General features: G+C 45.0%; 1 protein-coding gene across 4 annotated transcripts; it reads right to left on the bottom strand.

The window, feature by feature from the left end:
* Nucleotides 1-14,354: 14,354 nt before the first annotated feature.
* On the bottom strand, nucleotides 14,355-24,234 carry WDR31 (WD repeat domain 31). Of its 4 annotated transcripts, none has more exons than XM_054584924.1 (9): nucleotides 24,104-24,234; nucleotides 23,529-23,658; nucleotides 21,967-22,041; nucleotides 21,122-21,266; nucleotides 20,923-21,023; nucleotides 19,646-19,713; nucleotides 18,527-18,668; nucleotides 16,818-16,980; nucleotides 14,355-14,515 (listed from the first exon to the last, which is right to left on the bottom strand). In XM_054584924.1, the coding sequence occupies exons 1-9, from the start codon at nucleotides 24,217-24,219 to the stop codon at nucleotides 14,355-14,357; spliced, it is 1,101 nt and encodes a 366-aa protein (XP_054440899.1). In that variant the 5' UTR covers nucleotides 24,220-24,234. The 4 variants fall into 4 exon arrangements, with proteins under 4 accessions (XP_054440899.1, XP_054440896.1, XP_054440898.1 ...); XM_054584921.1 differs by having other exon boundaries at nucleotides 21,122-21,285; nucleotides 21,959-22,041; nucleotides 23,529-23,661; nucleotides 24,104-24,219; XM_054584923.1 differs by having other exon boundaries at nucleotides 21,122-21,269; nucleotides 23,529-23,661; nucleotides 24,104-24,219.
* Between the last annotated feature and the right edge of the window lie 1,805 nt (nucleotides 24,235-26,039).

Here is a 26,039-nt window from a genome sequence, read left to right as displayed (position 1 = left end):
GTACAGTGGAAAAAGGCCTGGAATAACAAACACCAAAATGTCAACAATGGTTATCTCTGGGGGTAAGATTATAGGTGTTTGTTTTTAAATTATCTTACCTGAAAATTCTAACTCTACTACAGGAAACTGGTACTATTACACTTTTTTAAAAAAGATTTTACTTATTTTTAGAGAGAGGGGAGGGGAGGAAGAAAGAGAGGGAGAGAAACATCTCAATAAGTTACCTCTTGTACACATACTGACCAGGGGACCAAGCCTGAAACTTGGGCATGTGCCCTGACCGGGAATGGAACTAGCGACCTTTCACTTTGCGGAATGACACCCAACCATCTAAGCCACATCGATCAGGGCTGCATTACTAACTACTCGTAAGGAACTCCCGTCCCCCCAGCGCTGACCTACGTTTCTGAAGTTCCATGGCCAAGCTATAAAGAGGAGAGCCAATCACTGTTACCTCAGTATCTTGGCCCTTACCTGCCGTGGTGCCCTCAGACATCCGCTGTTGTTTCAAGGCCCATTGGTCAGAGTCCAGCCTCTCCAGGAGAGACTCTGCCCAAGTTCCCACCCACCACTCGCCCCCAAGGCCAGACATCTCAGCTACAGCAAGTCTCACACAAGACCCAAAGGTGTCACCTCTGTCTATGACCAAGTCCGTTTGCCAAATATTAATTGTAGCATCACCCCAATGGTTTCAACTTCAAGAGAGAGCATTTTCATAGAACTTCACAGTTTACAAAGAGCCCCAGTCCTTGCTAGCCTCTAAGTGTGGTATAAAAGTCTTTTACAATGTTTTCTCTATTTGCATAAGGCCATCTGGTTCTTTAAAACCACCCTCTGAAGAAGGCAGGGTGGGGAGTAGAAAGTGCACGTTTTGGAACCAGACACTCTGTTGCTGTGAGATCTTGGACTAATGGCTTAACCTTTATGAGCTTCATTTTCCTCTGTAAGTAGGTTACTAACCCTCCTTACAGGGTTGCTGTGAAGCAGGGATGATGTTTGTAACTTGCCCTGCAAGGCACAGCCGGTGCTCGATACAGAGTGTGATGTTTCGATACCCATTTTATAGAGGGGGAAGCCGAGGCTTAGAGTGGTGAAGTGACTTCCCAAGGCTTCACAGCTGAAGTACAGCTGAGCTTGGAGGATGATCCCAGGAGCCCTGCCTCCCAGGCCATTGTTTGCCTGGACTGTGCTGCCTCTCAGGACTCAGGGGCACTGTGACCTGTGACCCTCTCTGGCTCCTTACCTGCTCCCTCAGAGCCTCCTTCTGCTCCTTTCCCCGGTGCAGCTCTGCAGCGTGTGCTCCGACTTTTCCTGGCCTGGTTTCCGGGCAGTAGCGGGTGGGTCTCATTTGCATGGGTCTTCAGTCCACTCCTGGCCAGCTCTCTCTCTCTCTCTCTCTCTCTCTCAGGTTTTCCTCTTCCTTCTTATGACTTTGGACTGATTGTCCGGCCACAGGGGACAACCTGAAAGCTTTGGTTTCATCTTCCTCCTATGAGTCACTCTTGGTTTTTCTCAAAGAAGCTTGAGGTCCATTCACCTTGCAGGCCTCTGTTCTGACTGGGTTGGTCGCCTGCCATCACCTCTGCTTGCACTTGCCCTTGACCTGCTGGACGTGCTGACCACCTTGACACGGGAAGGTAGGGTAAGTCTGATGCCACTTCTGCCTCTCAACCCAGAGGGACACTTCCCTACTCTGAGCCCCTACGACCAAAATACAAAGAGCTCTCACAAAACATTTTAAAAAAGGGCAAATAAGCCAACAGGAAAACAGGGGAGAGAGAGGTATTTAAGGATAAGCCTGAAGAGCCGGAGTCTGATTCAGTAAGTCAGACTTCGGGGTCAGAGTCAGGTCCTCGCTCAGCGTTGTCTAGAGGTTTAAAAGGATTTCAAATCTCTTGTTTGCGGCTTAAGTGAAGTTTTAATCCACTTGTTCATGACAAAAAAAATTGCTTTGTTAATGACATAAGCCTTGCCAGGGGGTCATCCTTCTATTCCAGCTGTGGATAAGCAGTCAGCAGCCTGTCAGCTGGCAGGCCCTGTGCGGGCTCAGGGAAAAGTACGCGCAGGGGAGGAAAGAATCTTGGCAAGGGGACGTTTAACTATAAATACGGAGAGTTTGTAAGGACTGTGAGAATTTTGGTTTGGGTGAAGCGACTATTCTCTAACCTAAAAACTCGACAAAGACCTTTGGGCATTCACTTGAATCTTGGTGAGGCATTCCTGAAAGATACAGACAGCAGGGATGAGCAGAGCAGAGGTCCTTGAAGGAAAGAGAGCAGCCTGCTCCCCAACGCTGGCGTCTGGTCTTCGTCCCCTGGTGAAGAACTCCAGCCGAAGGGGACTTCTACACTGGCAGCTGGAGGCTAGCTCTTTGGTTAATCACTGACGAGCCTACTTGTAGCCCTGGCTGGGTGGCTCAGTTGAGTGGACCATAGTTTTATACACCAAAAGGTCGTGGGTTTGATCCCTGGTCAGGGCATGTACCTAGGTTGTAGGTCCCATCTCTGGTTGGGGCACATATAGGAGGTAATTGATCAATGTTTCTCTCTCACATTGATGTTTCTCTCTCTCTCTCTAATCAATTAACTTATCCTCAGATGAGGATTAAAAATAAAAAAATAAAGTAGTGCCTACTTGTATAAAAAGGTATATACCTCATGTTAAATTTGGATTTTATTCCTTCACCTCCCTTTGCCTGGAAAAATAGTGTGATTACTCTGTTTTTTGTTTAGAGTATGTTATTTCTTTATTTGGCTTCTTAAGGAAAAGACAGATATCAGTCTCTGAGTATAACTTTTGCTGCTTCCCCAAAACAAAACAAAACAACTGGCACGTCTGTGTAATGGGGTCTCCACAAAAACTCAAAAGGCTGGGGTTCAGAGAGCTTCCGGATTGATGGACACACAGCATTTCTAGGAGCGTGGCGTGTCCTGCCCACACACCTCTTCCATCTCTTCCATCTGGCTCTTCATCTGTGTCCTTTATGGTATCTTTTATAATAAGCTGGTAAATGTAAATGTTTCTCTGGGTTCTGTGAGCTGTTCCAGCAAATTAATCAAACCCAAGAAGGGGGTGGTGGGAACCTCTGACTTACAGCCAGTTGGTCAGAAGCACAGGTGACAACCTGGACTTCCCTTTGGGGTCTGAAGTGTGTGGGGGGAAGGAGCGTCCTTGTGAGACTGAGCCACTCACCAGTAGGATCTGATGCTCCCTCTAGGGAGGTAGGGTCAGAAAGGAATTGAGTGGTAGGACACCCCGTTGGTGTTGGAGAATTGCTTGGCGGTGTTGAAAAATGCACACACATTGGAACTGGTGTCGGAATCGGAACGGGCCTCTGTCTTTTGTTGAGTGAGAATGTTCATGGCAGTTTTATTTTAACCACAAATGGTTTAAAAAATGGAAAAGCCCAACTATAGCACATCAGTTATGTGGAAAACTACATAATCATTTAAAATAATATTGGAGAAGACTTTTTATTGACTTGTGAAAGTGATCATAACATACTGTATTTGGAAGGGGGAAACAAAGTTTGTAAAATGACATATATAGTATGAGCCACGTGTTGTAAAACAAAATTTATATATATAAATACTGAAAGGCCATGAGGCAGATATTAAAATGGTTATCTCTGGCTGATGAGCTTACTGTGTTGTCATTTTCTTCTTATCTATACTTTCTACATTTCCATTCATAAATAGGTATTACTTTTGTAATAGGAAAATTCTCTTGGAAAATAAGTAAACCTGAGTTTTCTGCAACCAGGGAATCTAGAAGGTAAAAAGAAAGGGGGTAGGGTGTGTAAGGAATCAGTCGGGGCATTGAGAACATTGCTAAAATAAACCACGGTCCTTTTGAGGGTCACTCATTGTCTAGTGAGCAAATTCAATATCATCCTGTCTCTGGGCGGTGGGGGCCAGGGGGTTCTTTGCAAACAGTGGAAACCTTTTCCGGGGAGATACCCAGGAGACATGGGGAGGCATCCCAGGAATTTCAGAGTTGAATTCATTTAGTTCATGCTTGGAGGGTGAGGTCAGCCAACCGTAAAAGCAGCTCGTCTAAGCCGACCTTGGAACGTAGTGAGTGAAGAGTCATGAGACTTCTGGAGCCCGGCCAAGGTCTGGAGTGGAGGCTCAGAGTGGCTGCACCCATCGCGGGGGGCAGAGGCGGCAGAAGGCAGTGGAGGATGGAGAGAAGGCCCTGATGTGTCAGGTCTGCGTCAGGTGATGATCGGTGTTCAGCAGGCAGCCCCTCCAAGGGCGGGGCGGGGGAGCAGCTCCCCGGGTGGGCCACCGCATGGCTCAGAACCTTGGTTTACGCCTTCCCCGAGTTCAGGACTGTCCCAGCAGCCCCGCCATCCCCGGGAGGGTGGTAGAAATGAAGAACCTCAGGCCCACCCCAGACCTACTGAGTCAGAACTTGTGATTTTACAAGATTCCTGGGAGATTCAGAAACACATTGAAATGTGAAAAGCATTGCTTTAGGAGAAATACCCCCAGTATATGCTCCTTGACTCCTCCTAATTATATTTATCCTCAGATTCATAAAGACTTCCCAAGGACCTGCCACCAAGAAGAAGGGATGCCAGCCAGGGTTGGGTACATTCCCACCTGGGAGTGGCACCTCCCCCCTCGCTCCCACCCTGGGGCATCTGCTTTATGTGGCATCTGTTCTTGTTCTATTTACAAGACCACACCCCTTATGCAAAACCCTTAGGGCCAGATGGGTTTCAGAATTTTTTATATTTTAGGAATGTAATTTGTATTTACCTTATATCCACTAACTGTCCCAGTGGGATCTGGGGCAACACCCTGCAATCCAATGCATGAATATTCTGCAACTTATTATAAATATTAGCACCAAAAAAAGTAAACGCAATAAGATCAGGTCAATTTTGGCACCAAATTCAATGAAAAAACTTTGTCCGCAGTGTGGAGATTGTAGAACTGAGGATAAGGGTTAGGAACTATTTTGAGACTGTGTTCATCGAATTAAGTTAGAAACACTGGTAGGGTACTATTTCCCAGTCCTGTTCACCTCAGACTTAGTAGGAACTACAAGAGCTAGATACCCTTTCAAATATAAAGTAGTTCACATAATTTATCTCATCAAGCAGGTCACACCTGGCACGGTTATTCCCAGAATAACTCAAGGGGTTCTATGAGGAACAGTTGGATCTTGGCGAAATTAAGAATTGATCCGAGCTAGCATTGACATGAAGCGTCTGAGCTGAGGCTGGGACCCAGGGCCTTCAGCTCCTGGTCCCGCGCTTCCCTCTGCCTGCCTTCATCTGAGGACAGCGTGCATGAGCTCTTGGGCAGCCTCTTCCTCCCCCGCCTGGTCCCCATGCTGTGTCTGCAGAGGACAGGCTCCAGCCGAAGGCTGAAGGGTTAAATGCTTCCTGCACATGCCGCCTAGTACATTTAGAAACACGAAACTGAAACTGGATGTCTCTTTCTCCAGGAGGGTTGTGAATGAAGCATCTCATCTTTTAATCCCCTAGACTTTCAGCGTCATTGAGGTGACAGTGATTGACCCTCAGAAGGTCCTTGGTGTGCGCTGGTTCAGGCACAACCAGGGGAGTCCTCACACTTTCTCTGAAAGTGAAAGGAAGAGAGTGGCGAAGAGCTGGCTGGAGGCTGTTTGTACAAGAAAGGTCCAGGGAGCTTTTCAGAAGATTTCAAAGGCCACCTCCGCATGCCAAGAGAGAAGGCCTCTGGGCCAGGGTCCTTCTCCGCTCTCACAATGCTCAGTGGGCAACACTGACCAAGGGCCCTCTCACAGGGCTTTAGAGGGTCTAAACCAGGAAGCCAGAGACCCCCCTCCTCTCTGGTCTGCAGGCTCTCCTCTGTGCTCCTCCCGGGGCCTCAGGGTCTCCCCTTCTCCTCTTCTCCACGGCCACCCTCTCTCATCTGTGCTCCTCTCTCTATCGGTGTAGTTTCCTCCTCTTGTGGGAGTTTATTATTTGACTTTCATTGTCATACATGTCCAACATAGAAAAATGAGGAAACTCAGATGAATATAATAATTACTGACACAGGAGCAATGGTAGGCATCCTCATAAGGGCTCTACCTGAATTTTTTTATTTTTATTGATTTTATTTTTTAAATTATATTTTATTGATTATGTTCTTACAGTTGTCCCAATTTTTTCCCCTTTGCCCCCTTCCACCCAGCACCCCCCGCTCCCTCAAGCCATCCCCACAGCTATTGGTCATGTCCCTGGGTCATGCGTATAAGTTGTTTGGCTACTCCATTTCCTAGGCCTTACTTTACATCCCCATGGCTATTCTGTAGCTACCTTATTGTACTTCTTAATCCCCTCACCTCCTTATCCACTCCCCCACAACCCCTTCCCGTCTGACAACGATCAAAATATCTTCTGTATCCATGAATCTGTCTCTGCTATTCTTGTTCGCTTAGTATGTTTTTTAGATTCAATTGTTGATAGATATGTATTTTTTGCCATTTTATTGTTCATAGTTTTGATCTTTTTTCTTAAACAAGTCCCTTTAACATTTCATATAATAATGCTTTGGTGGTAATGAACTCCTTTAGTTTTTTTTTTGTCTGGGAAGTTCTTTATCTGCCCTCCAATTCTAAATGATATCTTCATTAGGTAGAGCAATCGTGGCAGTAGGTCCCTCATTTTCACGACTTTGAATATTTCTTGCCAATCCCTTCTAGCCTGCAAAGTTTCTTTTGAGAAGTCAGCTGATAGTCTTATGGAAACTCCCCTGTAGGTAACTTGTTTTCTCTTGCTACTTTGAAGTTCTCTATTTTTAACTTTTGGCATTTTAATTATGGTGTGTCTTGGAGTGGGCCTCTTTGCATCCATCTTGTTTGAGACTCTCTGTGCTTCCTGGACTTACACATCTATTTCCTTCACCAAATTAGGGAATTTTTCTTTTATTATTTTTTCAAATAGCTTTCCAATTTCTTGTTCTTTCTCTTCTCCTTCTGGCACCCCCGTGATGCAAATGTTTGACTTCTTGGAGTTGTCTAAGACGCTGCTTATACTACCCTCATATTTTTGGATTCTTCTTTCTTCTTGTTGTTCTGATTGGTTGTTTTTTGCTTCCTTATGTTTCATGTCATTGATTTGATTCTCAGCTTCATCCATTCTACTGTGTATCCTTCATTTCTGACTGGGTTGTTTTTATGCTGTTGAGGTCCTCACTAAGTTCCTTGAGCATTCTTATAACCAGTGTTTTGAACTCTGCAGCTGATAGATTGCTTATCTCCATTTCATTTAGCTCTTTTTTCTGGAGTTTTGATCTGTTCTTTCCTTCGGGCCATGTTTCTTTGTCTCCTCATTTTGGCAGCCTCCCTGTGTTTGTTTCTATGTATTAGGTAGAGCTGCTTTGACTCCGTGTCATCGTAGTGTGGCCTAATGCATTAGGTGTCCTATAGGGTCCAGTAGCACAGCCTCCCCTTTCACCCAAGCTGGGTACTTGAAGTGCTCCCTTCGTGTGGGCTGAGTATACCCTCCTCTTATAGCTGAGCCATGATTGCTCTAGGCAGATCAATTTACCCAGGCTAGTCAGCCACAAGGATTCACTCTGACCACTGACTACCAACCTCTGTCCTCCATGGAAGATCAGCACCAACGTGGTCTGTAGCTGTCCACTGTGTGCGCTGGTCCTGGGGTTTCCCGCATGGTGCAGGCCAAGGTCAACCCTGACCTGTGTTTTGCCCGGGGCCACCCTGCCTGAGCTGTAAAGCAATCTGAGACTGCTGCTACCTGTGCTGGGCTTAGAGATTTCTAGGTGAAACCAAGCTGTGAATCTAGGCTGGCTGCAGCTACTGCTGGGCCGGGAGTTCACTGAGACCAGCTGTTGCTTGTTTGGGAGGATTTAGGAAGTTGTGAAGCATGAGCCAAGACCAGCCATTCATTTGGAAAAGCAGCTTGGGTGGGGTGGAGTCTCTAGGGATTTCCAAGGCCAGTCAAACAGAGTTAGCCAGGTTGATGGAGTCTCACATATGGGACAAGCTTGCTGGCTCTGTGGGGGAAGGATTAAGCAAAGGGACAATGGCCTCTGCTCGCCTTAATGCCAGGCACTTCAGTTTTTCCCTGTATACCACTGGTGCCTTTCAAGCTGCTATCCTGGTGCTGGAGTGAGTCTGAGTAGGTGAGTTCATGTGTGGGTTCTTTAAGGGGAACTGCTTGGAGCTCCAGAAGTTTCTCCACTGACTCAACTCCTGCTGATTATTGCAGCTAGAAGTTGTGGGGATTTATCTTCCTGGCACTGGAACCCTGTGCTGGGGAGGCCTGATGTGGAGCTGGTACTCCTTACTCCAGAGATATCCCTCCTGAATTTTCATCCACACATAGGAGAGGGACCAGCCCGTTTTGTGCCTGTAACCCTTCTACCACCCCTTCTACGGATGGATGTGGTTTCTTCAATTGTTATTGTGAGTCTTCCAATCAACTTGACTTCTGACAGTTCTGAGTGATGGTTGTTCTGTCTTTTTGTTGTAATTTTGATGTGGTTGTGCAAAGAGGGGAGCCATGTCTGCCTATGCTGCCATCTTGACTGTGAGTCCCCTTTACCTGAATGTTATAACTTATCCCTGATGACAACTCAACTATATGGGAAGGCGCAATCACCATCGCCATCACCATCTCCACTTGACAGATAAGACTAAGACACAGGAAGATTAAGTCGCTTGCCCAAGTTCACAGGGCTAGAAAGTGGCAGACTGGGATTTTTTAAATTATTATCACCCCCATTTTACTGTATTTTTTTCCATTACCTTTTATCCCCCCATACCCTCTTTTGCCTCCAACCCACCTCCCACCCCCCGGCAGACTGGGATTTGAATCTGGCAGCCTGGTGCCCGACTCCATACCATAAACCCTCAGCAGACTGCACCCACAGCGGGGACAGAAACGCACCCCAAACCCTACGCTGAGAGACAACCCCTCACACATTTGGGAAAGAGCCTTTAAGTCTTTGTCTTTTAAGTACAGTATTTTAAATATTCATTTTTTCATAAATTATTTAAAATGTGTCTGTCATACTCTGTACTGTTTTGTAGCCTTTTTTTCCACTTACCTTTCTACATCGTAAGTCTTCTACCTTTTCTTCAAAATGAAAATAGTCTTCTATGCTGTATATGTGAAACTAATATAATACAGAATGTCAACTATAATTGAAACATTTTAAATATGTTTAAATGAAAGTCTTGCTTTTTGATTGTAGAAGCGATAAAAGAAATAAACGTATGTATTTGCTTGTATATGTGTTAAATGTCTGGGAAAGGACACACTAGATGTTGGTAACGCTGGTTGCCTCTGGAGGGAGCCAGATGGAAGCAGACAGAGACAGGAGAGAGACTTTCGCGTATTAAAAAAAAACTAAGTTAAAAAAAAATGAAACTGATTCATCCTCATTGCAAAAAAAAGAAAAAGAAAAGAAAAAATACAGAAAGGCATCAAGTACAAAAATAAATTGATCTTTAAAGTCACTGCCCAGAGATAAGACTGTTATGTTCGCTCTCTTTCTTCCAGACCTTTATCTCTGAACGTAGAGACATATGTGCAGACCTATTTTTACCAAAATGGGACGATGCTGCACGATGCTGTACTGTTTTGTTACCTGTGTTTTCACTAAGGGTGAATTAAGGACAGCATTCTGTGCAGCCTCAGTATAAATGTCTGCATGGTTATCAGTCATGTGAAGTTGGCCAGTTTTCAAAAGGCTATTTCTGGATGAGTTGAGAGAGTCCAGCATGTGCATACTCCAAATCTTGGCTTTTTCATTTACTGCGTGCAGGACCTTGACTAAGCAGGATGCTGTGTTCCAGACCCTGGGGAGATGGCATAAGGGAATGGCTTGAACTTTCCTTCTGTCTGCGATGTTTAACCTGTATCACTTAGCTACAAATACCTCCTACCTGTCCCCGGCCCACCACCGGACAACGCCATTGGAAGCAGAGGGCTTTGCTAGGAACAGCCAGTCTGCAAGTCCGAAGACCCGGGCTCTCATCTGGGCTCTGCCACATGCTATGTGATCTTTGGCAAATCACTTTCCTTCTCTGCAGAAGTAATATTCTCGAGGCTACCTATTTTACACTGTTATTGGGAGACTCAGATGAAATTATGGTTGTGAAAGTAGTATTAAAATATAGAGCAGTGTGTGTCTGTGAGTTTTTATTGTTAACTTCTGCCTTTTAACTAGAAGTGTTAGGAAGAAAGGGAGACATCAAATCCAGATGGCCCAGCTTTTTTCTAACATTGGCTCATGAAGCTAACACTTCCCTAGTGCACTCTTCACCTTCCATGCACTCACCTTACACTGAGGGTTGCAAAGTTGAAGAGCACAGGGTGTTGGCAGGGAACAACTGAAACTCTGCTAATGCTCCTGCACAGCGGGTGGGAATGTGAACTGGGACAACCTGTTTGGAAAAGAGGTGGTATCTACTAAAGCTGATCATGCAATTTATTTACACACTAGCCCAGAAAGGCCTCCTTCTAGTTACCTAATGAACACAAATGCATGCATATGTTCACCAAATGACCTATTATTAGAATGTTCACAGTGGCACTGTTTGTAAGAGCCCCAAACTAGAAGCTAGCCCATCAGTAGTGAAATGGATGCATTATAATATTTTCCCACGTTAGAATATACTACAGCAAAGGGAAGGGATCATATCCCACTGCATGCAACAGTATGAATCAATCTCACAAACATGTTGAGCAAACTGAAGCCTGGTCATAATAAAAGCATATACTTGTTTCACTTAAATCTGTTGAATAACAAACTACCCCAAAACTTAGTGTCTCAAAACAATGATTCTTTATTTTTCATGATTGTCTGGGATAGCTGTGGTTTCTTTTCTGATCTCATCTGTGACTGAATTTGGCGGGGTTACAAGGTCCAAGGTGACCTCATTCACATACCTGGTGGTGCCTGGCTGTCCTCCACATGGCCTAGGTTGCCTTTCGGACACGGAGCTCTCAGAGTGGCATTCCAAGGGGGGAAAGTGAAGCTGCAAGGCCTCTGAAGCCCTGGCCTCTCAAGCCGCATGGCCTTTGTTGCCCTGGATTCATTCTATCAGTCAGACCAAGTCAGAAGACCAGTGCAGATTCAAGGGTTGGGGAAATAGACCCTACCTACTGATAAGAAAATGTCACATTGCAAAAAATCAGACATACAGGAATGGGAGAAATCTGTGGCCACATTTTCCATCTACTGCAATACAGTATGATTCCGTTTACACAAAGTAGAAGAGCAGACAAAACAACTTGGATGTTACAAATTCCTTGGCAGGTAGGCCTGGACGGGAGTATGAGGGAGGCCATTACGTTCCTGGATACATTATGCTTCTTCGTCTTGGTACTGGCTACTAGAATGTGTTCAAAAAGCTATAAACTGAAGATGTCTGGAATGGTTTATGATTGCGTACTTGCATTAAAAGTTTAAAAAGTATAAATTGGCTAAAAAAGAATGAAGTTCATTTTTCTTTCAGGTCATAGTCCAGCTGGTCAGGCTGTTGCAGCAGCTCAGCTCCTTGAGGTTATTCGGGGCCCCTGGTTCCTTCTTTTTTTGCTGGTTCTTCATCTTGTCCTCCTCTGAATAGTTGAAGCTATTACCGGCAGTCTGCATTCGAGCTAGTGGGTGGGGCGGAGGGGTAATCCTGGACGGATGTGTTTCTTTCAAGCAAATCAGGTGGACGTTACACACATTACCTCCGCTCACCACCCGCTGTCAAGAACCGACTCTCGCGGCCATGCCCAGCTGGGAACGCAGTCTTAGCTGGGCTGCCTGTGCCAAGGAGAGGTGCCCTCTTCAGGAAACAATTAGCAGTCAGAGCATTGTTTAAGATGAAGCTGTTCTTTAGTCATTATGTTTTCAAAGGCTACTCAGAAATAGCTAAGTTCCCTCTTTTCAATATTAAAAGGTTAAAAACAGCACACTTGAGTTTTATAGATGTATTTCCTGTGTCAAAATGAAAGCCGTCAATAATCACCACTCCTTTCCTTAAATATGTAACTGTCTTTGGAAAATCCCTTACTATGACTTAGAGGGGCAGCCTCTGAAACGAAGTGTTCAATGAATGAATGAATGAATGCATTTTAGCAGCCTGTATCTTAGGTGCTGAGAGTACCTGTTTAGGGCACATAACACTAAAAAATTCTACAAAAACATTTACATTTATTAATCTCTTTTCTACTTGAAATGCACAGATAAGGCATTTATATATCAAGCACATGGGTTGAGTTTAGGGCAACAAGTTTACTGGTAGTAGAATCCTGCTAACTCAGCAGCGCCCCGCTGTTTTCTCACTGGTGGGCTCCCTCTCACAGCAGCCTGTCCCCCCTACCCCGGGACGCCCTCCCAACCCGCCCCCTTGGGTTTCCTGACTTACTGCCTGTTTCCCTTCTAGAAGAAAGGGTCAGTTGTAGCACTAATAGGTGCTCTGGGGCTTTCCCTGTGACACCTGTGTGCTGCTCCCAGGCATCTGGCAAGGAGGATCTCCTTGGAGCCAAAAAGTTAATAACTGGTCTAGAAAATGCAACAACAATTTCATGATCTCTATCCATTTCTGAAGTGAACTTTGTGACATCATCCAAAGGCAGAGGAAAAGGGAGGAAAGCAATCCGGCTTTGAGTCAGGCTGGCCTAGGTTCAACTTTCACTTCTTCCCCTTCCTACCTATGGGTGTGACCTTGGGCCTCTGCTTCCTCATCTGTGAAATGGGGATAACAATAAGACTCAGAGGAAGAATAAAAGTATTCAGTCATCTGTAGGTGCTCAGTGACGCAGCTTCCATGCTCTCACTATCCCTTTGTCCCTTCAGAGTGCCAAGGTCAAAGGGGAAGCTGAACAATGACTAAAGCTTAGCCAATAAGACCTACGGAGAATGGATAATGGAATGGTGTTTCATTGGTAAAGAGAGCATTTAGTCTGGACAGAGGGCAATAAATAACAATGGCTACCACTCATACGCACCTACAACCTTGCTTGGCATTTAGTACACTTCTGTTTAGTCCTCAGAACAGCCCTGTAAGGAATGTATGATTATGGACCTATATAAGTAAGGAAACTGAGATTTCACAACTTGCCCAAGATCATCCAGCTAAATAGAGAAGTGGAGATTCAAACCCAGGTTGGACGCTTCGCAGTAGCTTAAGGTTCTCCTCCCCAGTGGGTGGAGGCAGCTTGGGGGAGCTGGACTTAAAGACGAGCACTAGGGAGCACGAGGAAGACGGCTGTCAGCCACGGGAATCAGGGGCAAGCAGGGGCCAGAGAGGACAGCCGCAAAATCTCTTTGGCTCAGACTCATCAGAAAGGGAATCCTTAGGCGCAGGTTTGCCTGAAGGCAGGAGGAACTCTATGTTCCCTAGGGGACATGCGCTTGTGAGCACCAGGTGGGGGCCGGCCTCCCGGGGGCCACACGGGCACACCTGAGCACGGCCCCTCCCCACTGGGGGCCCTCAATGGACAGCGCACACTGGAGTCCATGCCTCTACTTTTTCTCTGCTCTATCGTCGTTGCAGACATTCCCTTTGCCTCACTCTGGCCATTCCCGAGAAAGAATCTACATAAAACTAAGTAAAAATATGATAATGTACAAATAAAAAATTGTAAGCTTTGATCTTGCAATCTCTCCGTTTTCATACCCACAGAACCAGTTCGGTAACTTCTATAATTCTGGACAAGGTCATTGGGGTTGTCGGCCCCTTCAAGCCATCTCGGGTCTTATTTTCATAAAAGCTCTGCACCAGTCTAAGAAGAGACCAGGAACCAGCAGGGATTCGCCACCCTTTCTGCTATTTTGAGCAGAAGCCAAGGCTTTTGCTTTCTTGCCCTAACTTTGATTCTTCACATTGCCGAGGAGCAGTGTCTGGACCCTAATAGCATGTCTACAATCTATTTCCTCTATGGAGCTGCACTACCCTTTCCCATGCAGATAATTTTGAGCCAAGCAAAACAGAATTGCTCTCCCCCTTCCTTTTTTTTCTTCTGTGGAGACATGGAAAAGGTCAGTTCAAGAGACTCAGACCCTGCGTCCTGACTCTCACAGAAACATATTACAGAGACCTACAGGTCACCATTTTGAGCCATAACTTTTTTTTTTTTGAAGAGCAGTTCTAAGAGCTCACTAAAAGTTGCATTTGGATTTAACTTAGATTGAGAACCTTACATTAGTCAACATTTCTAAACTCTGCACCTGATTTTGAACCAGTGGCTTTAAACTGACTTCTAACACTAAGATACCTCCTAAGTGAACCTAAGCAAAGAATGCCAGCCCCGCATCACCCTACCCTAAAGATAACATGGAAAAACACAAAGCCACACTGAGAAAGGGGGGCCATGGTTTGATATTGTCCAGCAAAATCTCCTGGCCTCAGAATACTGCCACTTCCTGCAGTTCTAGCCCTTGGTTGTGGTCCACTCTGAGCAAGTGAATTCCTCTGCTGAAACTTGCACACAATAAGGAGATGGTGTCGCCAACGGCCAGGGAAGTCAAGGGTCCTGATCCATCCAGAGACAAGGTGAACAGGCAGGCTGGGGGAGGAAGTGGGTAACCAGCAGCTTAGGCCAAGAGTGCAATATCATAAAATGTGATGTCTTCGTAAGAAGTCCATGTAATTAAAGCAAGTGCTCCATGTATCTGACCCAGACTAGAGAGGCATCCCATGCTTCAGAGGAACATGCACCAGTGGGGAACCCAGAACTTGAGCCGACCCCAGGTCTTCAGCTATCGAGAATGGCACACAGACCAAACAGGTTGGATAGTTACCTCCTAGAAGTATGTTCAGACACTTGGGGCCTCACCAGCAAGGACATGTTAAAAAGTTGCGCCCGGTGACCTGCTCTGGGAACAGAGCAGGGCCAGGGCAGAGGAAAACAGACAGGGATACTGAGTTTCAGTTGTTGGCTTCCCAAGGTCTTGGTCCCTTTAAGGCAAAGGATGATGGGGCAGCCTGGGGAAGTCTCGGCTTCCTGCTGACCCAATTTCCCTCCATCTGCACCCCAGAGCCGCCTCAGAACTATGGGCACACAGCTGGTGGGCAGGGTAGGACTTCAGATCTTGTTCCCCCACGGTCTCAGGTTTATGATCCTTGAATCTAAAAAGCTGCTTCTCCTACCTCCCACAGAAGTTGCACCTGGGTCCCTGGAGAAGGCAGCTCCCGGTGAGGGTACAGAGGGGCTGTCCTCACTGTGTAAGTTTAGCTTGTGTGCCATCTGACACGCTCTCCCCTCTTTTCTCTGAGGGAGCTACCCCCTCCTCCCCTGCTGGAACCCGAATTTCTGGAAGATTACCGTAGGAGGGATTTGGTTTGAGGTTCTCGAAGTTAATATTGGGTTGACCAAAAAGTTCCTTTAGTTTTTCCCATAAAATAAGATACATTTCTCATTTTCACCAATAACTTTACTGATTTAGTTATTTTGAGTATGGCAGCTATTTCCCCCCCGCGGTAGAACATTGATTGATCTCAATTAATGTCTCAATTTGATCACTATCAACTATCCGACAGTGGAGCATCGTCCAGCAAGAAATCTCCAGCATAAAACTTCTCAAACCACTTTTGACACTCTCGATCAGTTACAGCACCTTCTCCATAAGCTGCACAAATCTTTTTTTGCATTTCAGTTGCGTTTTTACCTTTCTTAAAAAATAATAAAGCATAATATGTTGAAAATGTTGCTTATTTTCTTCCATCTTCAATATTAAAATGACTACACAAAAATTCACCAATTTTGATTTTTTTTTTTTAACTGCACTGTGATACGACAGCTGTCACATTACAATCTAACAAAATTGTTTCAAATGAAGTTAAAGACAACTAAGTGCTACTAGAGCCCCCTTAAGGAAAAAACCAAATGAACTTTCTGGGCCAACCCAACACTATTCCTATGACTTGTAGAATGCTGTGTTCAGGACAAAACAGCACGGAGGCAGTGGGGTGCTGGTAAATCAGCTCTCTGGAAGGAAAAAAAAACCTTTATTCATAGCATTTGCCAAATTTTGTGGTGTAAATACTCCCACTACCATGTATTAAATATCCTTGACTATTTAGCAATCAGCCATTAGGAGCTGGATCAGCACACCACTGCCTCAGGAACTCCAAGAGCTGTGTTCCCTAAAGCACTTTTCTCTCTGGAGCTTTGAAGTGTCCTGACTTCCCTGCGATTTTGAACCTTCACTGCAGAGTCAAAATAGGGCAGAGCCTTTCTGAAACTATCCTTACTCCACCTCACCCCCAAGAGCTGACGCTCTCATTTTTGTTCTTGAAAAATACATTTTAAAATGGCAATTTTTGTTCTCCATTCCAGACATCTGGAGCACCACGAGTTAAAACCAGATAGGGCCCTGGCTGGTGTGGCTCAGTGGGTTGAGTGCCGGCCTGTGACCCGGAACATCACCAGTTCGATTCCCAGTCAGGGCACATGCCTGGGTTGCAGGCCAGGTCCCCGGCTGGGGGTATGCGAGATCTAACTGATCAATGGCAACTGATCAGCATTTCTCTCGCACATTAGTGTTTCTCTCCCTCTCTTCCTCTCTCTCTAAAATCTTAAAAAAAATAAAACTGATGAGGAACTTCAAGTACACAGAAAGAATCTAAGAGCCCAATGTATGTATTTGAGCTCTCAGGAATGAGTCGATATAATATGGTACAAGGAGTTATGTGGTAGCAGCCACTGGCTAGAGATTGAACAGAGATTCTGGTATCTGGTCTTAACCATTAGGGGACCGAACAGTGGCAGGACATGTGTGGCTGTGCTGAGCAATGGAAAGAAAATTTTAGAGAGTCCTTTAGGACTTCATGCATCTTTAAAGAAGCACTAACAGCAGGTTCCTTACCTCCAGTATCTTGGTTCCAAATCTTCACCTTGCAGTCATGTGATGAGGTAGCAATTACAGGCGTCCAGGCCAGTGCCCTTGGTAGAAAGACACAGGATGCAACAGTCTGGAAATGCCCCTTATACTCACATATTCTGTTCCGCGTCTGCCGTAGGTCCCACAACTGCAAAGTACAAAGTAATGACATAGGCTAGCTCATACATACACATTTCTCCAGTGTCATTTGTTGATATCTATCGCCCCTCCACCTCATGACCCACCTATTCCCTCCACTTACTTACTTATGTAGCTACCCCTTATCTGTATCCATCCCAACCACACAGCCAACCATCCATCCATCCAGTGATTATTTTAAGCATCAACTCTGCCCCAAACAACCCTGGTTAAGGATGTGCCGGAAGGGTTGTTGTCTTCCTCATTACCATCACTTAGGGAAGTGAAGCTCCAAGTCCTGTAGCATGATGAGACAGTATGAGGTTACCTACTTTCTAGGACAGCTCAAGAGCTACCTTATATAAGCCTCTTGGTATCTGTGGGTCCTGTGGGGAGCACCATAGTTAGGAGCACCTTCTCATAAGTCCATACAGGCACAGAGCTTCTGACTTAATGTGGAGTCACTAAACCATGGTCTATGAAGACTAGAGTCTAAAACAACGGAGGCGTCAGTCCTGCCAGTCCCACTCTGCAGATACGGGTCAGACCACAGAGAATAATGGACGGGTAGGAGAGCAAACAGAGCTGGGTCTAAAAAATAACGAAATCACTGGACACCGTGTCATCTAATGGACAGTTGTAGGAGCTGGAAATGCTTAGCTTGGAGAAGAGATGCTACATCAGCAGCCTGGGATTTAAAACCTTGACCCAACCCTTACTGGAGGTTTGGTCTTGTACAAGGAATTTCAACTTGCTGTGTCTCTCTATTTCCTTATCTGTAAAATGGGAATGATAATAGTACTTGCACATTCGTTTTAAGGATTAAATGAGAGAATGCATGTAATGTGCTCAGCCCAGTGCCTAGCACATAAGAAATGTTTCATATAATGGGAGTTGTAATTGTTCTGTGTAGATACTAGATAACCTGTTTCACTGCTATTCTGCAATTAGGAATCCAATTTGGGATAGGCAATTTGGAAGAGCCTATCCCAAAATTAACTGCAAGGAAAGCTATGTGGGAGAGGGATGCGCTGGGCCCTTGACTGACCCTGGAGCTCCAAACTTCCTAAAGAGCTTGAACCTCCTTCACGGGGCCCACGTGCACAATGAGAAACACTTGGTTCTTCCTCCTTCCTCTTTCTAAGCTCTGCTGGGACATGAACCCAGCCAGCCACTTCAAGACATTGCCTTCCTATCTTGACTCTCACCCTACCAGGGGTGTCCAACCCACGGCCCATAGGCCACATGCGGCCCAACACAAAATCATAAATTTACTTAAAAACTTTTCATTAATGTTTGTGTATTTAACGTATGGCTCAAGACAACTCTTCTTCTTCCAGTGTGGCCCAGAGACACTAAAAGGCTGAACACCCCTCCCGAGGCTAGTGGATGTTTCTTGAAGGGACAATCTGGAAGGCAAAGGATCACTTACAGTCTGCACTGGGAATAGGCCTGAGCCATTAGTAGACCCGCCAGTGTAGCCCAGCACAGGCAGGAGGCCAGAGTAAGTTATTGGCTGATCAGCAACCAGACACCGGGCCCCCCAGAGCCCTCACCGTGGCTTCACAGCCTTCCCCTCCAAAGCCGCTGCTGCAGGACACGCACTTGTGTCCGTCCTCGCTGACTTCGCAGTAGGTCTGAATGTGCTGCTTGGTGGGAAATAGATGAGCTACCTGCAGCCCCCGACTGTCCCATAATCTGAAAAAAATTATGGCAAAAAATGAGTTTATAGTAAATGTGTCTGAAATACATCCGTAATCGCCTGCTGACAGAAGAGTCTTGGCTCTTTGCTGCTTCGGCCAGTCAGAATGGAGTCATGATATATCTAAAAACAGCAGCATGAACCAGATCAGTCTCGGAGACTCCAAAGCTGGCAGGAAATAACAAAAAGACATCTGAGTTCTTTCTATTTTGAGATCTAGTTAATAGAAATTTAGACCAAGCATCTTAATTGTACAAGTTAATTTGTGAATTTGGTCTTTTGGGATACTGCTTTCAACTGACAAGAGGATATTTCTGTGCCTGTGACTTAGAAATTTTTTAAAAGATGCTTATGATAGTACAGAGGAGCGATCATCTCTCCAGATTCAGATACATAAGATTTACAGGCTGTGGCCAACCTGGGCCACAGGGTGCGCTCGGGAATATTTTCTCTCTTGTCTTATTCCCACCATTTTCTAAGCAGAATCTCTTCTGAAAATCCAAAATTTCTAGTCATGCTTTCTGGTCTGAGAAAACTTATTCCATCTGCCTCTCCTGATGGTGATTCTGACCCTGCTTTCCCAGGTAGGGCTTCCCCGGAGGCTGGGTGATTGAGACCGGTAGGAACCCAGCAGGGAGACTGAGTAAAGCCAGGCAGTTTGAAGGGGTGGGAGGAGCAAGTGGCAGATCCTGACGTTAATCTGAGCGTGTTCACACAGCAGGAGCAGGAAGAATCAGCTGCTTTGAAACCAATCAGAACAGGGTTTATTTTCCCCCTGGTCTGACTGGCATCTACCCTCTACCCAGATGATTCCGTGGGGCCAGATCAGAGAGGCCCCAGCACCCGTGAGGGGCAGAGGGGCAGAAGGCCCTGGGAAGGACACAGCAATGTAGAGAAGCAGAGTGGTGTTGTGTAGGCACGGGAGCCACAAACCTTCACCAGAAACACCTTCACTGACGCTCAGTTAGCCCACCTGATGGTTTTATCCTCAGAAGTCTGTAGTACATATGGTTCTCGGGGGACCCAACACAGGTGAGTGACCTAAAAGGAGCATAATTTTCAAAATGTCTCCATACCAAGTCAACGAATTCCTGTCAACGGTGCTAAATAGCATCTCTGCACCGCTTCTCAAGGATGCTCAACTAGGAAATTGACTTAGAGGGAGGAGTTTTATGTTTTGCCGATATCCGCCAGACACGCTCTCCTTGCATCTCCTAGGTTGTCAGTGTCTATGGTAGCAGCCGGGCCAGTTGTCAGCACCCAGGTGTGCGCTGGCGCTCTTGGAGGACCTGAACCCCAAACACGGGATAAAGACCTGCCGGCCTGCAGCAGCGAGGGGGCGGCCCCCGTTGTAAAGCAGGGCCACTGAAACCCAAGTGTCGGCCACAGCGGGGTTCAGGAAGTGTTCTTCCTTTGCTTCATCCCTACAGTCCTCTGGTGGACAGGCATGAAAGACTTTTCAGAACAATCCAAAGAACAGGATTTTCTTTTTTCCCAGGAACCTCCACTAATCAGGAAGGCATAAGGCAAACATATCTTGCCATTGATAGTTGTCTTCAAAATTGGAAAAGATAACTATGGTTAACTTTTGATGACCACTAAAGACACATCTACCATGTCAGGTGATATAATTCTCATCTTTTTATAAATGAAGATGCTGAGACTCTAATTTCTTGGGATAACAGCCAAAAAATGATGGATCGAGGATCTGAAATCAGGCATCACTGACCCCAAAGACTGTGGAGTTTACATACCAATCTGCTACCAGAAAACACTGGTTTTCATAAACAGAGGAAATTACATAGAAAGCAAAATGTAATACTTATTTCTCCATGTAATGTTATACATGCAAAGCACTCAGCGTAAGTGCTCTGCATGCGTAAGTGCTCTGCTTATATTAAGTTCTCCACATAATGTGAATTCCTGGAGGATAGAGACTGTGTCCTTAGTCACTTATCCTGCTCTAAGCACAGAAGCAAGAAATAACTGTGTTTTGAAGGAATAAGTGAGGACACCCTTGAAGACTCCGACATAAACTACTGGAATTGTTCTCTGGAGCAAAGACCTTAAGAGATCATCTAATTTGATAACCCTGAGGGGCTGGAGGCAGAGAGTTGGGGGTGAGCAGTAATAGGACCTGAGCTTCCCATAACGTGATCATGGTGGGTCTCCTGATCTCTTTTCCAGGCCCTTTCCCTCACCCTGTCCCCTCTTCCGCTGCCCTGCCCTGGAGCAAGTTTGAGTTCGTACCAAGTTCCTGGAGACTGACGCTCTCTCCACACACTGTCCGGTCCCCACATCCCACAGAAGTAAGGTGTTGTCCCGAGAGCCGGTGCACAGCTGTGACGAGTCTTTGCAAACAAGAGCAAGAAGATGGTCCATGAGCCGGACTTGGAAGAGGGCTTTTCAGAAAGCACAGCGGCACTGGGGAGAGCTCTGCCTTACTGACCTGGACTCACGGCCAGTCCCGTGACCACCATGGCATGGCCCGAGAACTGCTGCCTGGGCTGTGGGGAACCATGCAAGTCCCACATCAGGACCGTCCTGTCCCGAGAGGCGCTGAAGAGCTGCTTTGATTTGCGCACACAGGCTATCTGCTCAAGAAAAAAAGCTCTGGATGCTTTTTTGATTGGATTTTAAAGCTGGAAAAAGACCTGGGGATAAGTGTGTTAGAGCCTGATGTTCTCGCCTGGCCTGGTTCAAAATGCACTGTAACTGGCAGCTAATAAGTACCCTATTCTGTGCTATGGGATTGTGGCTGATTTCATCATGATAGTTCGCGTCTTGATTTTTGGTTCACTTAGGTGGACTGCAGAGAGTCATATAAATGGGCATTCTCTATCACTTTTGCTGGAAACTCACTCCACTCTGTAAAGCTATTTAAAAAATTAACTTTAATTATTGTTGGCTTTTAAAAAATTTCCCCAACTAGACTAAAAGATTCCTAAGCATAGAGACTTTGTCATTTGTCTCACTATGGTAAACACACAGTAAGTCTTCAATGCGTGTCCCTGTTGAGTTAGGATCAGCCAGGGAGAGCTGCTTTCTATTTACCACCTAAACTATTAAAGGCTTAATAACAGAAGAAAAATTACGTCAATATACCTGTACCAACAGCTAAGTGAATGGTTTGTTCTGGTTTTCCTGGAGTAGGACTTCACAGCATCAAATATAAAGCCCTTGCATTTTCTTTTACAACTGAATATTCAATCACTCTTACTATCTAGAGCTATCAGGTATTCCTTTATTCAGTTTCAAATTCCCTCCCTGATAATAATTAGTTGACAATTTTACCTTCGTGATTTCACGCTCGTGTCCTTTGAACTTTTTCACCACGTTCCCAGTTTTCCAGTTATAGGCCACAACTGTCTGCAAAGAGTCATTAGTATATTTTAATTTAACTGAATATTCGTTTAACTGAAACAACAAGCCTTTACTTCGTTTTCTATCTAACTTCTCCCTCTCGGTCAAGTGACTTGCATCAAGCACTGGGGTTCTAGTATGTCCCTCCTCATATCTCCATACTTTCAAGCTTCTGTCTTTTCTCCTGATCTCTCTCTTCCAGCTCCTGGGCCACCCCTCTGAACTTTATTGATGGCTTTGGGATAACACAACCTAAGGAAAATTGATTTAGGTTGAGGTTCTGGTTGCAGACGCTGAAGGAGAATTCCACGTGGGACTAGGTTTTTCCCCCTAATTGTAATATATTTTTATTTTAGTTTTAAAAATATATCGTCTTCTTAATCATCTGTATGTATACAATTCACTAGTGTTAAGTATATTCCCATTATTGTGAAACAGACTGTACTTTTTTAATTTCAAAAATTCTCATTCATATCCTACCTGCCAGAGAGAATCATTGTTAAAATTTTCTTTATGTTTTTTTTTTAGGTACATACTTTAATATTTTGTTGTAAGCATTTATCCCCTTAAATGGGATTTCAAAAGCATTCTCTGGCCCAGTCTCTGTAGTTCATTGTTAGAGAGTAAGGGGCATGTTAGCATGTGACCTAAATCCCAGTTTTTCAATCTACAAAGTGGAGATGTTATTTTTACCCATCTATCCCTCACAGGTGAGTCTCATATAAATAAAATTTAATATGTCTAAGATGATATAGATTTTGAGATAAAATTCTGCCAATTAAATTATGCTTTATTATTAATTTTCAAATGCACACAGATTTCAGAGGTATTAAAGTGTGAAAATGTATGCATCTGAAAGTCAATGAAATACAGTGTGAAAATGAAATTTGAAGATTATAAAAGGCTATTAAAGATGGGAGGCATTATTTACCACAAAAGAATCAACACTTTTGCTACTGATATCCTAGCTGCGACTGCTATGCTAGATCCAAATATGAGGGAGAGAAAGCAACAAGATTCAAAGGGACAGCGGGAGGAAGCAGAAAAAGAGAGAAGGGAAGAATCCCAATACACACCAGGGCGGAGAGTTTGGCAAAAGAGCAACACAAAAGAAAAGACTAGAAGGCTCCTTTTCCTGACAGTAACTTCCTTTCTGTGTGTAGGTGTAAAAATGGATTGGCTGGAAGAACACTTGTCATTTATAAAAAGCATGTGGTGGCATAGTGTTAATGATCTTACCATGTAATCCTCACAAGTGTCCTGTGAGGTTGGCATTATTATTCCTATTTAATAGAAAAAGAGACTGAAGTTCAAGAAAATTAAAAGACTTGCTCAAAGTAAGAGAAGGGGCTTAAACCCAGTCTAATTCTAAAACCATATTTTTACACTACCCAACACCGCTGCCAGAAACAAAAAACCAGTGCTTGCTTCCCAAACATCTTCCTCCCTTCTCTTCAACAAGTTGGTTCCCTGGAAAGCACTGCAAATCCCACCTTATCTTTTCCTCCGGAGACGCAAAGGTCAGAGTCCAGAGCAGCAACAACAGAGACGGTATCCGTGTGAGCTGGGCTATCCTCTTGAAAAGCTCTAGTTTGAATTCCCTCTTCTATAATTGCATCGGGGCTGCTAAAGAGAGGATAGAGAACAGCGGTCCAACGGTAGGGGCGTGCACAGCGGAGCAAGGGGAAGAAGAGTGTATGTGAAGGAAGCGCCTCAGGCCGGGCCCAGGACGAAGATGGAAAAGGAGGTCCACCGATATAGCCGAAGTGGTATTACTAACTCTGTGGATGCGCAGAATGACTGACTGAGTCTGGGAAAGGGGAGTCCTGAAGTCAAGGAGCCAGGAGTCTTTACTCGCTCTAGAGATTATTCCAAAGATGGAGGGCGCCTCTCTGTTTAGCTGCAGATACTAAGCTACCACGCTGACTGTTTCTAATCCAAAGGAAAACTGAGCAAACTGACAGCTTAGGGAAGGTCATCAATACTTGCTCTGGGCCTTCTCTTTCTTTCGTGGAGAACTCTACTGGGGCGTGATAAAACAGGGGATCCCAAGGTGGCACTGGAGTACCTGTATTTGTAGGTGCTGTGTTTGAGTTTGCTTTGCAGTTTCCCCATCATGGCACAGAACCTACACAAAATCTTCTGACGGGGAGCTCGTTTCAGACGGCACCTGCGGAACAGCATCCCTTGCAGCTGCTGGACGTTGTGTTCCCTGTTCAGTGACAAGAACAATAAATACCATTAATTTTGTTAGGCACAATGATGGTAGTACGGTGTGGGGGTTCAGAACGAGCTACACCAAGATGTGTTTCTGTGGACTGTTTTGTGGTATGTGGTATGTGGACTGTTTTGAGTTAAAGGCAATTTTAGTTACAGGCTCAAAAAAACTTCTGCATTGTCCGCCCTTCATGACCTAGAACCTGAATTGGGGGCCTTGCCCATAATAAGGTATTATCAGCAATAACGTTTTTGACCCACTATATGTCAAGGCAAACTTTTATTTACTAAACATTTGTTTTTCTTATCATCCCTCAATGACCTTTTGAAGCTCCCCAGGTGAATTACCTCATCCCCAGCTCAGGGTGTCTTATGTATCTGATCCTGCTTTCCATCTCTGAACCTCTCCTGCATGTGGGCGCTCTGACCCTCTCATGTATGTGGGGTTCCCATAAATAATAAATTGGGTTATTTTCTCTTACTAACCTGCATCATGTCTATCTGATTATGGGACAAGCCAAAAGGACTTTGAGGGTAGAGGAAAGTTTGTTTCTCCCCACAATGCTCATGTAAAAACATAGCCTTTAAAAAAAAAAAGACTAATTGTATGCTTCTGCTTTTCCTCCTTCCCCTGCACCTCACTCTTACGGACCTGGGAATGAACCCTACAGTAAAGCATTGGTAAATAAACAAAACAAAACTAATATGGAAGCTCTCCAAGGTCCGCAATAATTTTTAAGAGTGAAAGGGAGTCTGAGGCCAAAAAATTTAGGAACCACTGACCTAGAATTTAAAAAATGTCACTAATGGATGATATACTATATTAGAATAAAAAATTGTTAAATGTTTTCCAGATTACATTGTCCCGAACAGCTAACAAGGCTAGAACTGAAGAGAAAGACAGCTGCTCATCCATATACTCATTCAGGAAACACCTCCGTAGGTCCTAGACTGGTTAAACAGAGGAAAAAAGAGAGAGAAACCAGAAGATATGGCCACCGTGGACATCTGCTGGGACTAAAGGTATGTGACTAGGGGCTAATCTCTGCTATTCTGTTGTCCTCTGCAACTAGCTGTTCCCTGAGATGCCAGAGGGGAGAGGGAAGTGATTGGGGAGGTGGGAGTAACCAGTCCCCCCATCTTTTCTGGGGTTCTGCTTATAGAGGACCCCAGAAGTTCTCTTCTGGGAGTTTCTAATGGGCATAACAAGCCTAGTTCTAGAAAGAAGAGTCTACAAGGAGACAGCAGCTAAAACTCACCAAGGATTTTCAATTATCTCATTACCATTAACAAAATAGAGTTTTCTAGAAGAATTTCAGCCTGCATTTTGAGAAGCTGCCAGAGTTGACCTCGTGAAAAGAATTGGTAACCAGTATAGAAGCACAATCAGTAGAAAGAACAGTGTTTGTGGCACCAAGATCCCTGGGCTCTAGCCCCAGCTCTGCCTCATCTCACTGTGTGTCCTTGTGTTCCTCCATTCTCCACTCTATGCCTCAGCTTCCGCATCTAGAAAGTGACATCAGAGCTAATGGTTTTTAGAAGACAGCATGCTCCCTAAGAGGAAGGACTCTGTCATATTCACCTTTGTACCTTAAGTGGCTTGCACAGTGTGACAAAATATTTGTGAAGTAGTGAATCTTAAGTCCCTCCCAGTTCAGACATTCTAGAGTTCTTTATAATAAGCACACGATGTACTGACAGAAAAAACTCCCAGAGAGCTTGCAAAAAGCTTGGGATGTTGTATTGTCTGCAGATTGATAGAGGTTGCAGGGTGTCCAATCTGCCAG

This window comes from Pteronotus mesoamericanus, unplaced genomic scaffold, assembly GCF_021234165.1.
Source record: "Pteronotus mesoamericanus isolate MK-2021 breed Mesoamerican mustached bat unplaced genomic scaffold, CSHL_Meso_final contig_78, whole genome shotgun sequence".
NCBI classification, from domain to species: domain Eukaryota; kingdom Metazoa; phylum Chordata; class Mammalia; order Chiroptera; family Mormoopidae; genus Pteronotus; species Pteronotus mesoamericanus.
This window is presented reverse-complemented; position numbering and strand designations above follow the sequence as displayed.